We start from the raw sequence: 16,481 nt of genomic DNA on the forward strand, positions 1-16,481 counted from the left end.
TTCAGATTTTAATCTGCTGATTATTTTAGTCGATGTCATTGCCTTTTACTGTGACCAGTCGCTGCATTTGCTTAATCCCATTGGGATGTGAATGAAAACTTGAGTCGTACTAAATGAATATTTGAGGTGACTTAATAAACACTTTAAATTAACGTTAATCAAAAGGTACATGTAGCATGTAGGCTAATCCTAATATTTAAATTTGAAAAACATTTGACTTAAGTCATCAACTCAATTTTGTTGTTGTTGAGTTCTGCTTACTTATTGGGGTTTACCGTGTGTCTATCCCAAGGCAGCTGGGACCACTGTCACCAAGAAAACCATTGGTAACACACTATGCCGTAATGGATTGAAATCCTGTAGTGCCCATAAGGTCCCCCTGCTCAAGAAGGGACATGTACAGAACCTTCTGAAGTTTGCCAATGAACACCTTAACGACTCAGAGAGTGCTTGAGAGAAGGTGATGTGGTCAGATTAAAACAAAATCAAGTTCTTTGGTATCATAGTGACTCGCCATGCTTGGAGGAAGAGGAATTCTGACTATGACCCCAAGAACACCATCCCCACAGTCAAGCATGGAGGTTGAAGCATTATGCTTTGGGAGTGTTTCTCTTCTAAATGGACAGGTGGAGGACTTCACTGCATCGAGGGAACTATGGATGGGGCCATGTACCATGAATACTAGGTGACAACCTCTTTCTCTCAGCCAGGTCCGTAAAAATGGGTCGTGGATGGGCCTTCCAGTACGTCAATGACCATAAAAATACAGCAAAGGCAACAAAGGAGTGCCTCAAGAAGAAGCACAGGCATAGCCAGTCTCCGGACCTTAATCCAATAGATCTGTGGAGGGAACTGAAGCTCAGGCGACAGCCTCGAAACCTTAAAGATTAGGAGAAGATCTGCAAAGAGTAGTGGTCCAAATATCCTCCTGAGATGTGTGAAAACCTGGTCATCAATTACAAGACACGTCTGACCTCTGTACTTGCCAACAAGGGTTTCGCCACCAAGTACTAAGCAATGTTTTGATAGGGGATCAAATACTTATTTCTCTCAATGAAATGCAAAATTATTTCTATCTTTTTTTATGTGATTTTCTGGATTTTCTTTTTGATACTCTGTCCATCACTGTTAAAATAAACCTAGCATTAAAATTATAGACCGTTCAATTAATTGTAAGTGGGCAAACTTACAAAATCAGTGAGGGATCAAATACTTATTTCCTCCACTGTAATATCATTTGAAGCGATTATTTTATATTGTTGCTACTTAAGCCTAATGTGCTGAATGTGAGAAGAAAGTATAATAAAACACATTCTTTGAAATGGTCTTTCAAGTATTTTAACTATTCTCTGCAGCAATTCTGCATGTGGCTGGTGTTGTAGATAATAAAAGAAAAAGAAAAGTCATTAGATCATAGCATCTCAAGTGATCCTGTTTGGGGACTTCACGGTGCAGGTCTTGCATATATAATGGATGCTGATGACAGCCATTTGCGCCTAAACAATGCTCCTCTCCAACAGCACAGACTCTATGACAGGAGGAGGCGTGCCTCTCTCGGTGACCTTCGACAGTCCAGTGGACTATCTCATCTTCATTTTCCAGATTCTATTCGCTACGACTGCCGTCCTCGTAGCCGGAACAGTAGTCATTGGCATCTTGGCCACGAGAGCGCTGCGCCTCCAAAACAGATTCATTTTCATGTTGAACACCAGTGTTTGTGACACGCTGGTGGGCTTTTCAGTGTATTATCTCGGTCTGTTTGACGTTCAGGAGGGGTATCCACCTAGAAATGGAACTTATAATGTTTTACCGTCACTATTAGGTGTCAACATATTGACGTTTCTGTTCGCGCAATTTGACAGGTATTTTGCTGTGTGCCATCCATTCATCTACAGCCGATTCGTAACGAGACAGTTTGTGATATGCATTAACATCTACTGCTGGGTTTACAGTGGCGCTCACTTACTCGCCAGGAATTTGTTGCCACTTTCCAAATCGACGCAGCTGTACGTGATCAGCATTGTCCTTTTCCAAGGCATCGTGCTCACCAAAGTAGTCATGACCGTCAAACTGTATGTTATCACCAGGTATCAACTCGAGAGAGAACCCCCTAGCGCAGACAAAGAAAGCAAGAAAGAATCACTGAGAATCATTATTTTTGTCGTCGTAAGCTTCTTGGTGTTGTGGACCCCATCTTTTGTTAACATCATCATTAGGTTTGCATCTGGAGGAGGGCTGGTATTTAGAAACGAGGCCACCAATCTATTCGCCATCATGGCTCGATTGAACGCTGTGTGCACGCCGTCTGTGTATATCTGGGGGAGTCCGGCTCTGAGGGAAGCCATGGCGAGGACGGTATGGGGCAGAGTGTGCCCGAGATGCAGGAGGAGGTAACGTGGGAGAGGGCAAGGAAAACACTGTATCCACTACCACATGTTCAACCCTTTTCACCTGTACATACATATTGTGCTATGATGCTGTCTTTGCTTATTCAAACTTTAATTTCCCTTCCTTCAGAACCGGCTCTATGGATGGGAAGGGAGACATCAAAACATCACGGAAATGACAAGAACAGGAGGATTCCATTTAGCATTTTTTTTCCAAATAATCTTTTTTTGTTGTTGCCTTTCCTCTCTTACCTCTCTCTCCCCATGCTTTTATTTTTATGTCACTGAATATTTTTTAGCATACTGAAAGTACAGTGAAAAAACAAAAACAATTGTTATCAATTGTTATGAATGATTGTGTTTTTAGACGTGGTGAAATTAAGTTCATTGGTGTTCGCTGTCCGGGGTGTGTGGTGCTGAATTGCAGTAGCGCGTTGAGCACACGAGAGGAGTCATACACTTTGGGCTTTTGAACGGCTATGTTGTGCATCCTGTAATGGCTTGTTTTTAAGTTCTGGTTGTACCTTTACAGATAGTATAGCCTACACAAACTAATCATTCACTGTTGTGCGTCAACATCCAAGTTACCACTCAGCAGGAGATATACAGTGCTACTTTATTTCACCTCTGTGAGGTTAGGGTGTACGGGGCATCTGCTCGAGGTTAAAAACAATATAAGAAATAAAGGCCTTTTAGTTTAGATGGGGAAGGTATTGCTACAGAATATGTTGACTGAAAATAATGCGGTTTTAGTGGGATCTGATAAGCCTTTGTATTTTTGATTTTTGTCTTGAGAAAATGTAAATGAACATTTTAGGGAATGCATTTTACAATATTAGGTAATACAATTTTAAATGATATAGTGAAAGGGCGAATATAAATAATGAAGACCTTCTTCTTGGAATCATGTTTCTGCTTTAAAACCATACATTAATAAAGGAATAGGCAACTATTGTTTTGTGTTTTTCTTCATTATTCAGAAACATGAATGAAATGTTGTAAAAAGGTTGGATCTGAAAGGATTGCATTGAAGAATTAATACTTTTGCCTTGAGTTAACTTGACGACACAAAGCTTTTCATCTACATTGAACTGCAAAGGCTGACACACACATATGACCTAAGAACTTCAAACAGCATTTCTGAAGCAAAAATAAATAAGAAATCTGACCTGACTTGCACATACAGAAGTCAAGAACACTTTTTAGCTTCCTATAATTGGTTCTGTATCAATGTGTGATGCCTTCTGGTATGCACTTTATAAAACTAATGTTTTAATTATACAGTATGTGGGGGGATGGCCGGCCAAAATGATTGGAAACATGCCCTGTGTTATAGTTGTGTGTAACTGGTTGTGATGTAAACAGGTGTTGCAAAAGTTGATGTAGTCCATTATTGACTTTAAAAACATAGTTGTAGCCTAGAAATTGGAGAAACATTAAGTTCCAAGTGACCTACTGGTCCATAACATTAATAAGGCAGGTATATTATTCCTAGTAGCAGCCCAATGTGTAGCCTGGATCACTGGGGTTTACAAACATAAAGTTCATTAGCAACAACTTAATGAACAATTGGTATAAGGGAAAACTCATTGTAAATCCACCAGAACATTTTCCTCCATGGAGGTGCAATTATTGGTGTGGATGGGGAAGGACAACTATTTATATATATTTTTTAAACTAGTGCAATAAACTAGCCTGGAAATCCAGTTTTGCCGTGGTCGGTCGGCAAAACAGAACATTCCTCTTTCTTGCTAATGAAAGATTTGAAAGCCGTCTTCCAAATCGTTAAGTGTCGAGGCCAAAGCCGTCTCAAACTCAAAAAACCTATCCACAGCCATCTCTGTTGTTTACTACCACGGCTTGGACGGCGCATGCACAGCACTGTTGTCATCTGGTTACGTCTGCCTCAGAGCACCATACATGGGATTCTGGCCCGCCCACATCAGATAGAACCAATTGAAATGTAGCTCGGAATTTTCTGAAATATTTAATGAGCTTCAATGGATCGAGCCCAGACCAACAGGCGCAGAAAAGTACATTTTCCAGCAGCAGGTCTGGATTTCCAGGCTAGCAATTAACAGAAAGAAAGTTGAATAAAATGCAAGTGCAGTATTGGTGTATGTCCAAGTAAGTTTAACATAATGAGACAGTATGTTATCTATGGTCAAGCAGAACAGACTATAGAAGAACTCAATCTAGGGATATATTTTATTGGTAAAAAAAAAAAGGGTGAACTTTCGATCCACAGTACAGCTTAAACTCAAAATGAATACCATGAGCCAGCGTAGTTATTTTGTGATTTCCGAGGAAAAAACGAGTTCAAAAGTATTTGCGTGATTCAGCAGCTAGCACAGCCTATACACAAACGCTTATGGAACCATACAAATGGAATGAGTTCAATGGTAGGATCCGTAAGACATGTTCAGTAAATGTATGGAGTGCCATGTGAGCAGGTGATCAGGACCTTGGTCAGCTCCATTTGTTTATAAAACACAAGACAACTGAAATATATAGTAAATACCTAGACTAGAAAAAGACTTGATACATTTGTGATGGCTTTGCAGGTAATTAATTTACTTAATATTAGTGCCTGGTCTGTACGGTTGTAAGAGTTTTTTAACTTAGAAAAAAAATGATAGTCTTTTATACAACATTTATTTTTAAATATATTTATTTACCATAGGAGACACAATAGAAATGTTTGATCACAGTTTCACCCAGTTTAGAGTTCAAATAAATAGGCAGGTATATGTATTAACATCTCCACAGTGTGATGACATTCCTGGTGGGCTGTATTGTTGTGAGGTGGAATTTGTATGTGATATGTTATCGTCAATCACACTAGCTAGTGACAACAGATCATCTGTACGGAAGTTCCTAGAGACTACTCAACTGGAAAGTACTTTTATTATCTTAAAAACCACTTTCCTTATTGAGTCAACTTCTGTTTAGCACTGACAAAAGCATTCATGTTTCTTTAGTACAGTTTGACCTCACCTGATTCAAAGGCTCTGTCAGAGACTCATTTTGGACACTTTTAAAAGGTTTGTTTCACACGCACTTTGCTGTATGTTCTAAAAGGGATACAATCATGTGTATATGATCATTTATTGGTTCACTACTAGTGCATGTGAATTTGTTTCACCAAAACCAAAAGAATTGTACTGTGAGGTCATGAGTTTATTCATTGCTGACAGGATATGAACAGATGAAAGAAGGTGTACTGAGTGAGGAAGTGCAGGATGTTGTGGGTGTGCGTCATGTTTTCTACCACAATGTCCATGGCGGTTGCTTGAGTGGGTACGAGGCCAAAGAGGAAACATTGACAGGGATGGAAATGACAGCCCACGGCAGTGCTAGTCTCTGAAGTGATCGTCTGATCATCATCCTAGAATACAAGGGAAAAAAGGGGAAAATTGTTTAAGTCCTGAATTATACAGGAATAATGCTAATGTAAAATAAAACAGTATAAAATAAAACAGGTCTGAATGTGCATCTGTCTTACCCATCACGTCCCAGCAGGAACAGAGCAGGTATGCTTGGTTTGGCAGTGCTTCCATCAGTGATCATATCCAGATACTGACTGTCGTTGTCCACTGCATTATCAGAAATCAGGACAGCTTTGCCTCCTGCTTCCTCCACATTTCTGGCCTTTTGTACAAAAGAGCAACCACTGGAAAGTACACAAGAACAGACATTGAAATGTGAGAGACTACTTTAGATTGTGCCATCAAACACAAGCTATAATACAACCAGTAATATGTTATCGCATATTTATTCAAAGTCTATCATCCCATTGTGCAGTTTGATTTTAATCACACACTGGAGTTGGAGGAGACACATTGCAAAATATAACATCTCCTCATCCCCAATTAACTCACAAGTAGAAGTGGCTTCAAATTACCTTCACACACACTGTGTATGACACAAGACACTTAGCACAGGTTAAACTTACTTTTGAACATTCACACCAGACCAGACAATTGTTGATTATCATGGGTAGGCACTGTTCTCTACAGATGATTTTTAACGAATGAACATTACATAGGTTTGTTACATTTACTATCATTAAAGCTGGAGTCAGCCATTTTGGAGAATGCTTGTTATTAAAATCCCTCTTGGTCAAAATCAGTGAATATGTCTTCACGATCTGCTGTCCATACTGTGTGTGCTCAGATTTTTTTTTTGCGTTAATACACAGCCTAGGCTCTGTAAACAGGCATACTATAGCTACGGTGGGCCCCCTTTGTTTACATACCAGTTTACAGAGCCTACGCTGTGTGTTAACACTGGCCTTTTTTTTTCCAGCACACACAAAGGCTGCGTTACGAATCGCATACTCTTTCTTTTTTCTATTCTACATACTACATCCGACGATAAAAAGAATCTAGTTAGGATGCAGTAACCATATTATTGGGACATACTTTACTCTCTTATTTCATCATAACATTGCACCTTGATCTTGCCTCTTGCTTTTATATCCGGCGCATCCCTGTTTGTTTTCATATGGAGGCTTCGTCGATGTGACGTCACTTCACGTGCGCACTGGATTGTGGGTCAGAATCGCCCAAATAGGATGCAGTTTAACACTAACAATCTTGGCCGCATGAAGTAGGACATCCGAGTACTTCTAACCATCCTACATTTCTACATACTATATAGTAGAAAGTATGCGATTCGGAACGCAACCACAGTACGGACATTAAGAACTAGCGTTCTCCAGAATCACTGGGCCCTTTTGAGAGTTTTATTGAAGACATTTTCAAACCAAGTAAGGCCTTGTATTTAGAATAATTTATTAAATGCCTTTTAAGACTTTTTAAGGATCTGTAGGAAGTAGGAACCCTTTAAACAGGCCCATCCAATGAAACTATAGGCGCTTAGGCATGTGGACGTACCCCCTCTCCACCAGGATAACTTGTCCATGTATGATTTCTTTGTCCTCCAGGTCTGAGCAGCCGTCCGCTGGGTCAGCTGGCACCAGGAAAATCTGGTCATACGATGACGTCTGGGAAACAAAAGAGGGATTTGATTAGATGGTTGAGGTTTACGATCACAAGTGGCACAGCCTTTTGAATCTTAAGGCGAACAAATTCAATTCAGAAGAGCAGAGTACTGACAAAATCTCCTCCGAAGTCTTTAGCAGGTGCAGCACTGAAGATGTACCCAATCTCCTCTGGACTGATGACTTTGAAATAAAGCAGTTCATTGATCCCAAGACCTACAGATGACCAAAGACAAACAGAAACCCTTCAACACGACTAATAAGTGCATGATAAGTTATGAAGTCAGTGTTGTTAAACCACAACAGCATGGGGATATGATGAATGGAAAGTCAAAATGGATATGACACAAACGTTACGCTTCTACATTTGACTTGCACACGTGACGTGACGAATCGTGGGGGCTACAACAACAAAAAGCGTTAGCATGCTCCTGAAACCATTCAGCTAACACCACCGACCCGTTCAAGCTTAAATGAGTGGTTTAATAGCACTTGAACCTTGCCTTCGCCTCTCGCGCTCACCTGTCACGCGACTGAACTGCACAAAGACACTCCAGAGATACAGCAATAAAGCTGTTGTACGTAAGACTGTTGCCATCTTCAAGACATTTGAAGAGCCCGTTTAACGTTGCATAGACTAGCTTTCAGTGACGGTTTATATTTGCGAGCGAGTGGTCCTTCGTCCGCACATGTAGGTCTCGTGCTGTTTGTGAACAGGTGAACAACAGTTGCGGCTCAGCAATGCTCAGCATTCACTTCCGCGCTGCTTTTCTCGCGCATGCGTACATTGCAATCCCGTCGGATTACTAGAAAACTGTGCTGCAGGGCCGTTGGGTTTTATGATAGACCAATGGTTGGGCCCCATTAGCCACCATACATATCTGTTCAATGTGTTGCGTACAGATTTAATATATTTTATGATAGTAGCCCACCTGGCACCGGATTTGCTTTGGAGTGCCTTGATTAGGCTAAGCAGACGGCCCTTTTCATAGTTCAACATATTGTAGGCCTATGTAGGGCCAGGGGAGGATCTAGAACATTTTACATGGGGTGGCGAAGGGGGGGCAAGAGGTCTTGGCAGGGGGGCATGGGAGGACGGTAGAGGGAATCCCCATATATATTATATTGATCATCATTTCTGATAAAATAAGACATGTGTAGCCTATATCTTAAGCCTACATAGCTTACCCTATACAACACATTGCTACAACAGAAAACAGGCAATAATTGAAACATGTTATTTTGAGTGACATGACATATCACTCTAGTGTAGTGGAATTTATATGGAAGGAGAATAACAATAGGCTACAGTAGTTTAGGCTGGGACTGCAGTCAGACCCTCTGCTTACCTTTCAGCCATGTTAACCCTATGTCTCTCTCTCTCTCTATCTCCCATGTTGCCTGCTGATCACTACCTGCCTCTGTCGTCTGTCCCTCTGTCTGAATATAAAACCTCCTCTTCATCCCTCACATTTATTTCTTCTTTTCCCTCTATTCCTTCACTTATTTATTCATGTCTTTAACATATGATTATGTAACCTGGTTTAATTTGTGCAGCTCGTTTGCTGTGATATGTGAGAGTTTTTAGTAGGCTATGTTTGGCTGTTCATACAAAAAGTATCGATCTCCTAGCTAGCACTGTCAGTGTCACTGTAGTAACTTAATGCCTCAGAAACGGCAACTCTCTCTCTTTCTCTCTCTCTCTCGAAACGGCGACCCAGTGTTAAATTGTATGGATCCGAACATCCAGGTTTTTTTTTTAAATATTTTTATCAAGCTCTTGCCTGTACTACAACAGGCCTACAAATTAATAAAAGGGCAATATGCTTCTACACGTCACAAGCGAGTGATTTCCCTTTTGGCCAACGATTAATGGTTGTGCTCTTATTGATGAATTAGCTACTTTTGCATTGCATTACATTAATTACAAATATAACTTTAAGTTAAATTGGTGTGTTTAAAATTCACAAGGGTAAACTGACTTCACCTTCAGATGCTCGGAGCAGGTCAGTAACTCTTCGCAGGGCTGCATGGCACAGCAGCGCGCTGACTCGCTGTGTGTGACAAACTGTGTGATCGCCGATATGCGCATATGATGCAGGGCCGTGGCTAAGTATTTGAGGGGCAGGGGCGCAGGGCATAAGATTAGATTCAAAATTATTTACTTTTGTTCAATTTATTGTTTGTTTAAATTATTTGTGTGGCTTGTTGACATAGTGGAGGTTTGTTCTTACAAGTACATTTTTGAGAATGCAAAAGTTAGGGGGGCAGCTGGGGGGGCAAGGCTCTTCAGTGGGGGGGCCACTGCCCCCCCTTGCCCCCCTGTAGAACCGCCCCTGTGTAGGGCCTAATGTAATAACCTACAGAAGGTGTTGTAACAGGGAAACTATTCAAGACTGAGTGTCATAATGACATATTAAACATTGGAAGGCCTTGGCATCCAACACATAAGCAGATGTGTGCCTTCGTGCTGCATATTTTGTCTTTAACCAATTTTCAGTAAAGCTGTAACAAACTGCTGAATCGCATTTAGTAATCAAAGTGCCATGTAAATAGAATAGTTTGGTTTTAACTGGTTTATCTTTTATTTTTAGCTGAGGCCTATAGCAAATTAAACTGTTACAAAAACAGTGTTTTTTTTTTAATTCAATCGCAAATAATGAACTGCATATTAAAATAATGCAATGAAACCGACAGTTTGAGCAGAAACTGAATCATTATTCACAGAGGTTTAGATTGATGCACTGTTAATCAAACAGCAACACAAATAAGGCTTTCTTCAATTCATAGCTTTTAAATATTCAAATAACATATTTGTTCAAGTGCTTCACAATCACAGGTACATTTCACAACATTTATTAATTTAAAAATTATCCCCAATCTCAAGTTTTTACTTTTGTACACCAGCACGATCCCAGTTGCAATGCAGGTTTTGAACACATTCTATTTAAGATGTCTGGCTTCGGTTAGCATTTTTGTTCCCTTTTTTCTTCTTTTGCTTCTTGCAGTGATCCAAGGATCCAGAAGGCAACTCTTGACAGCAAGATTTTGCTCTGTTTTTACATTTGCATATACGCTTTCCCCCTGTTATCACCTGCAATGGATAAATGACAGATTAGGGAAATGGCCATTGAATTGATGACAAGAAAGTAAAATTAGAAAAGCTTTAAGTACAAAGTACATCACACTTTAATGTGTAACATTATTAGTTTCTTAGCAAGTTCTGGCTTAATGCTACTACAATACTAAGGAATTACTTGTTGGTTACTTTAATGATATACAATATTACATTGCTTTAATATTAATTTCATTTCCCTGCATAACCATGTCAGTTACTGCTCCAGTTTCAAGATGAGTGCTCTGTCCCATGTGACTCTTTATCAGGTTTGGGAAAATCTAAAGAAAATGTTACATTTTTATTGGGCCTGTCAACCTACTTCAGGTGGTTTTTATATGTCAGAAAAGAACCTGAGAAAATGCCAATTTGATAAACTATACGTGGAAAATAAGAAAATATATTTTCTAATAGCAAATCATGTCATAATTCTTGCTTGGTTTAATGCATTTGTCATCTATAACACATCTGGTTGCTAAAGATCTAAACCTTTCTTAAACACAATGATGATGTCCAGCCTGTTCTAGTCTTTGTCAGCCATGGGGAAATTCGACTACTACACAGCTGCTGCAATGCATTTTACTGTCTTCTATAATTGGGGCCTTAGAGGCTATGTATAGTTTGCACAAGATTATCATGCATGAATGATGATTTCTAATTTGTATAACCTGAAAAATATTAGCAAACTACTTAAAGTAACAGCCACTGAAAAAAGACAATCATTGGTAGCCTTTTTTCTTTCTTTCTTTGTACCTCTTATTTTTTACAACTGATTAAAGAACTCTTCAATAGATACCGGTAAGTATGTGAGTATTAATTGATGAAAAACTACATTTGCTTTGTCATTAACAACGAAAAACAAACGAATAAAGTATACATAGCCTTTAGTTTAATTTAATAAAGAGTTAATTGTTTACCAGCTAATTATATTAGTGCAAACTAAAACAATGACTTGTCATTATTGATACTGGACTATCCTAACCCCCATAATAGTGATGATAATGATGACCAAAAGTGCTAGCATCTTTTGTTTCCATTATTTTATAATTCAGCCATTCAACCTAAGATTGTGACGTTAGAAACTAAATTGCTACTCTGACCTTGAGTCAATTAAATACCATTACAGTTCACACACTCAGCAACTAACTATTCTAATAATTTGTCCACCCCACATACATAAAGCACACACACACAGCTTGACACTTCTAAGAACACATATTAACACTTCTGCATAGAAATAAAGAGGGGAAATAGATAAGGAAGGAAGCACACAGCTCTTTTAATAGCCATAGGTTTTGCACATAGCCAAACCACGAACATACAGAGAAACACCAACACTTATACAGAAATAACAGGGGGAAAACATAATGTGTGAAGGTATGTGTAAAAAGAATACTGAAGTGGACTTCAGCTGAAATGCAAACTAAACCTAGGGTTCATGCTAAATTATGTATTGTTTTGATTTACTTAAGCCAATGATCCTTTAACGGACAGAATAGTGAAAAAACATGATTTATAGGATTTGGTCCATTTCATATTGAATTGTCTGTGTGGTAAGTTGGGAGGTTGGTGTCTCCTTTTTACATTTCCCTGGTATCTCCCTTAGCCCTCAAGCAATGCTTTTGATGACTGTTTCTGCATTTCACAATGGTGGTTGCTGTCCTTTATGTGTGTTTGATTAAATAAATGTAAATAATAAATAAATACATAAATAGTTTGAGTCATAAATAAACATGAATAATAATACTGTTCATAAACACAAAGTGAAAACCGGTAGGTGAGAGGACATTAGAGGACATTGTACGGTAGACATGACAGAACAAACACAGAGCAGGAGCTGACAGTTTTGCTTTGAAATAATATCAGTAGGTTACATTCTTCCAGGGAGTCCACTGGCTCCAGGTTGAGAGCACCAGCGAGTCTCTGGATCGAACCCTCAGCTTGCTGATCCCCTTTGGTATCAGAGCAGATGAGGAACGTCCGGTCTAAAAGGCAGACAGGTTGCACAATAAGAAAAAACACATGAAAATTACAGAATGACAGGCAGACAGACATGGGGGAGAGTTTACCACAACTCGTCTCAGTGCAAACTTTTGTTTACCTTGCCGTCATCCTTAAAGACGTATTCGATCTGGTGCTCCAGGCTGAAGAAGCTATGGGGAGTTGACCAGCTGGATGGAGGATCAATGGTCACATTCAGGTCCTGATCCACCTCCTCACACTTGACTATCTGGGGACTGTCGGGTTGAACTGAACAGAAGAAGAAGAAAAAAACATGGATGAAAGGGCCACTGAATCACCACAAGTCACAGGTGTTTTTGTAACACTGATTGGAAAATAATTTAATTTTAAACAGACATAAGTTGGTTCAAGTTTTTAATAAAGTGTAAAAAATTAAAAATAAATAAAAAATAATTCAGACAATGTTCTGAAAAATTGTATCACTGGAGTCAAACACTAATCGTTTTTATTAAAATATTAAATTAACCCCTTTAGACCAATTAGCTAATGATTTAATTAATAATTTTTGCACTCAGTCAACAAATCTGTCTGTTGAATCTTGATAATGTACTGTTGAATTCCTTTAGTGTGGCAGGCTCAGTCTCACTCAGCTTACCGATGTCTCTGAGATAAAAGCTTTTGGTTCTCCTGAGGATGTGGAGGTCGCTGAGGGCCTCGGCGGTGAGTACGAGCGTGGTGCTTTCCTCGGCGTAGGGTGACACGGAGTGGGACAGCTCGAACTGGAATCCCCCATTCAGGACCTGATCGCTGGTGCTGACCCATTCACATGACTTCCCACTTTCACTGTTAAGAGGCAAACAGTAGAACTCAATATGTAACACTGAGAAAGACACATTGTCATTATACAGCACATCTATTACACTGAGACTCTTTACTGTGTGTGTGTGTGTGTGTGTGTGTGTGTGTGTGTGTGTGTGTGTGTGTGTGTTTTCTTTACCAGTCCTGGCCCAGTCCCAGGCGCACTGCTGTGTATCCACTGTGGCTCCAGTTACAGCTGAAGGTACAATCATAAGACTTTGCCCGACAAGTGATGAGAGAATCTACACAATGTGAGGGAACAGATGTTTAATGCAAAATATTGCCGTTTTTGTCTGTGCTTGCTTTGGATGTGTTGGCCTCTATGTGTGTGTACAACAAGTTTCTCCATTTGAGATATTCCTGTCTTCTTCAGAAGCATGAATTGGAAAAATGAAACAAGAGTGTCTCACCCGTGTCATCCTCCTCCTCAGCCTCCAGTAGCAGATAGGTGGATGACAACATCTCTCCTCCTCTCCAGCAGCTGTATTCTCCCAACATAGGCGTATCCACTTCTTCTGACAGGATCAGATTTTGACCATCTAGCTGGACATCATTCATCAATTCACCATTAAACTTCCACGTTACAGCTCCAGCAGTCTCAGTGACGCAGGTCAGCATGACATTTGCGTCGTTGGTTTTTGCAACCACAACTACCCAAACAAAGAAACAAACAGGTTCACACACACAGAAGACATAAACATGCCCCCTAAAAACACACACATACATATGATAATAGGATAAACAGATTCAGAACCATTCAAGATATGGAAAACAATTTGTATTAGAAAATGTGGACCATGAGCAAGACATACAGTTTTTTGGAAAGAAGTTGAGTCCATCTGCTGCTGTGAGGCTGACAAACAGAAGCCCAAACGTCCACACTGACAAAGTCCCCTGGGAGGATTGGAGGACATTATTGAAAAAGGATCCATTACTCACATTCAATCATTAAAGTAACTATGAGGACTTGCTAAACAAAATAAATATTTGTTAATGGGATGTTTCAATTGGCTTTAAGTGGAGAAAATGTGTTGGGACCATTCAAAAATGACCACAATAGCAAAGTTGGTAATTTTCTCTCTTTTCTATCATTTAATAAAATTCCACATTAACTGACCTGCTAAAACAGTGAATAAAATAAAATAAAATAAAATAAAATAAAATAAAATAAAATAAAATAAAATAAAATAAAATAAAATAAAATAAAATAAAATAAAATAAAATAAAATAAAATAAAATAAAATAAAATAAAATAAAATAAAATAAAATAAAATATCTCTGCATTGACTCCAAGTTATTTCTTACCATTTCCATTTAGATGAAGTAACGCTGAAAAAAACCTCAAGAGCAGAAGTTCAGTCGTGGCAATCCTGATGCAGTGTATGCTCCAACTGACCAACAAGCATCATTTTATATGGTAGGATCCAGCATGCATCATCATTAACACTGCCATCATCATCCTCATGGCACCTTTAGTGGTGAGACAGAAACTGAGCCATGGCAAAGTGACAGGCGCCCGATGACAGATGGTGGGAGGGGCATTTCCTCAGTACTGTTTTGCATGTCAAATTTAGTAAACAGATAAACTGAGTTTTGTGACTGATGTGAAGATATGAAGTGTTAAGTGTAGGTGTTGAGTGGGTTGGGGGGTTGCCCTCAGCCTTTAAGCTGAATTACTGTAATGTAACGCAGCATCTGATACTGTATCCGATTGACAAACCTGGAACCACACACACACACACACACACACACACACACACACACACACACACACACACACACACACACGCACATTGGATCTTCAAATCCCTATGACGACTTACATTTATTTTTAAACATGTATTTAACCATGACAAACTTTAAATCCTTTAAAAGATGAAACAGTATTAAAGATATCATACCGATGGAAACAAAACATACAGAAATGGAATAGAATTGTTTTACATAGAAAACATTGTTTTCTCTATCTTCAAGTAATCCTCATTTTCTGGGTGTGGTGAACTTTTTTGTTTTGAGGACTGTTTATCTCGTCAATTTCAATCGATCAACATCAACTATCTTAATAATCAATTTATCATCATTAAGTCATTTTGAAACTGCAATGTCATATACAAAAATGTTTTTTTTTTGTCTTAAAACTAACAATAGGCACTTGACAAGATAAAAATAATATATATCTTTATAATATTTACAGTAAAAAGGATGTCAGCCAGTCTATCTTCACGGTAATCATAATATTTTACCAATCCTAAAAGTCATTAATGAAACTTAATCCTGGTTTTATTCCTGCAATATTTTGGTCAAACAGATGACCAAGAAAAATCTTCTTCTTTCAGAGGTTTCCCCCCCATTACACTAACATAGTGAAGAAATTTGATGCTCCCAAAGTTCAGGAGCGTGCACGCATTAATACATGCACGCATGTATGTACATGCACACGCGCAATAACACCTTCGCAGGGGACAGTAGAGGGAGAAACAGCAGGACTTTCCCTGCAATGACTGTAGTCATGTACGGGGCAAACCATATTTTTCGTCTGCCAAATGTCAGCAATGAAAGAACTAGACTTCAAGCTCAGTCTAAAAAAAACAAACATTTTGCTCAGGTTTCCTCGCACATATGTAAATCACCTGTCATGTGTTAAGCGGAGTGTGAGGTACTTCCACAGTAAACAATGCCTTGCAGTGCATGTTGACCTGAGGGCTGAGGAAGTGTTTGGTGTTTGAATTCTTCTTTGTCCTCTTAAAGTTTGTAAGTGAGTTCGTCACACTGCATAATAAATAGAACCCTTCCATGGTATGACAAGTATTTCATATACACATCACTGACCTAAAATTCTGAGAAAGCTTTAAGGTCATTTGAACAGAAATAAGTCTTTAGTTTCAGTTCCTTAAAAACCTTATTCATGTTTCTGCATTTGTGGAGCATTTAACACACTCAATTAACTGCTCTACAGTGTTTATGGTTGTTTTTTCTATTCCTTAAATGCAATTTCAAATTTCTAATCTTGATGGTATTTTATGTCCCTGTGTCTGAATTGTGCTATATAAATACACTTGCCTTGTCTATGGTGTGAATGCTGTGTTTTGGTGGTAAGCTAAGTAAATTGTAATGCCTCTGAACTAACTATTAGATATAGTTCGGTTTAAGTGTT

At 39.0% G+C, this 16,481-nt stretch overlaps 3 protein-coding genes across 3 annotated transcripts; 1 reads left to right on the forward strand and 2 right to left on the reverse strand.

Annotated features, from left to right (window-relative positions):
* Window positions 1-1,503: 1,503 nt before the first annotated feature.
* LOC307261936 (sphingosine 1-phosphate receptor 3-like) lies at window positions 1,504-2,394 on the forward strand (the record flags this gene model as incomplete). Its single annotated transcript, XM_080042648.1, has 1 exon — window positions 1,504-2,394. The coding sequence occupies one exon, from the start codon at window positions 1,504-1,506 to the stop codon at window positions 2,392-2,394; it is 891 nt and encodes a 296-aa protein (XP_079898774.1).
* A 2,681-nt stretch (window positions 2,395-5,075) lies between these two features.
* Window positions 5,076-8,132, reverse strand: LOC307265308 (protease-associated domain-containing protein 1-like). The gene is made up of 5 exons (XM_080047004.1): window positions 7,915-8,132; window positions 7,508-7,608; window positions 7,286-7,395; window positions 5,893-6,060; window positions 5,076-5,775 (listed from the first exon to the last, which is right to left on the reverse strand). Exons 1-5 carry the CDS (start codon window positions 7,988-7,990, stop codon window positions 5,655-5,657), a joined length of 576 nt encoding a protein of 191 aa, XP_079903130.1. The 5' UTR covers window positions 7,991-8,132; the 3' UTR covers window positions 5,076-5,654.
* A 4,237-nt stretch (window positions 8,133-12,369) lies between these two features.
* Window positions 12,370-14,739, reverse strand: il12b2 (interleukin 12B 2; the record flags this gene model as incomplete). Its single annotated transcript, XM_080035482.1, has 7 exons — window positions 14,633-14,739; window positions 14,140-14,221; window positions 13,738-13,977; window positions 13,467-13,569; window positions 13,125-13,312; window positions 12,609-12,757; window positions 12,370-12,492 (listed from the first exon to the last, which is right to left on the reverse strand). The coding sequence occupies exons 1-7, from the start codon at window positions 14,639-14,641 to the stop codon at window positions 12,370-12,372; spliced, it is 894 nt and encodes a 297-aa protein (XP_079891608.1). The 5' UTR covers window positions 14,642-14,739.
* Window positions 14,740-16,481: the final 1,742 nt, after the last annotated feature.

The sequence above is a fragment of the Ammodytes marinus genome, assembly GCF_949987685.1.
Source record: "Ammodytes marinus genome assembly, chromosome: 2".
Classification (NCBI taxonomy): domain Eukaryota; kingdom Metazoa; phylum Chordata; class Actinopteri; order Uranoscopiformes; family Ammodytidae; genus Ammodytes; species Ammodytes marinus.

What these genes read in the sequence shown, in the direction of transcription:
- LOC307265308 (XM_080047004.1), bottom strand. Translation starts at nt 7,990, where the DNA reads ATGGCAACAGTCTTACGTACAACAGCTTTATTGCTGTATCTCTGGAGT. An exon ending in GCAGTTCAGTCGCGTGACAG is followed by an intron (nt 7,609 to 7,914) that starts GTGAGCGCGAGA and finishes GGTCATCTGTAG; the next exon opens with GTCTTGGGATCAATGAACTG. An exon ending in TTCCTGCTGGGACGTGATGG is followed by an intron (nt 5,776 to 5,892) that starts GTAAGACAGATG and finishes CTTGTATTCTAG; the next exon opens with GATGATGATCAGACGATCAC.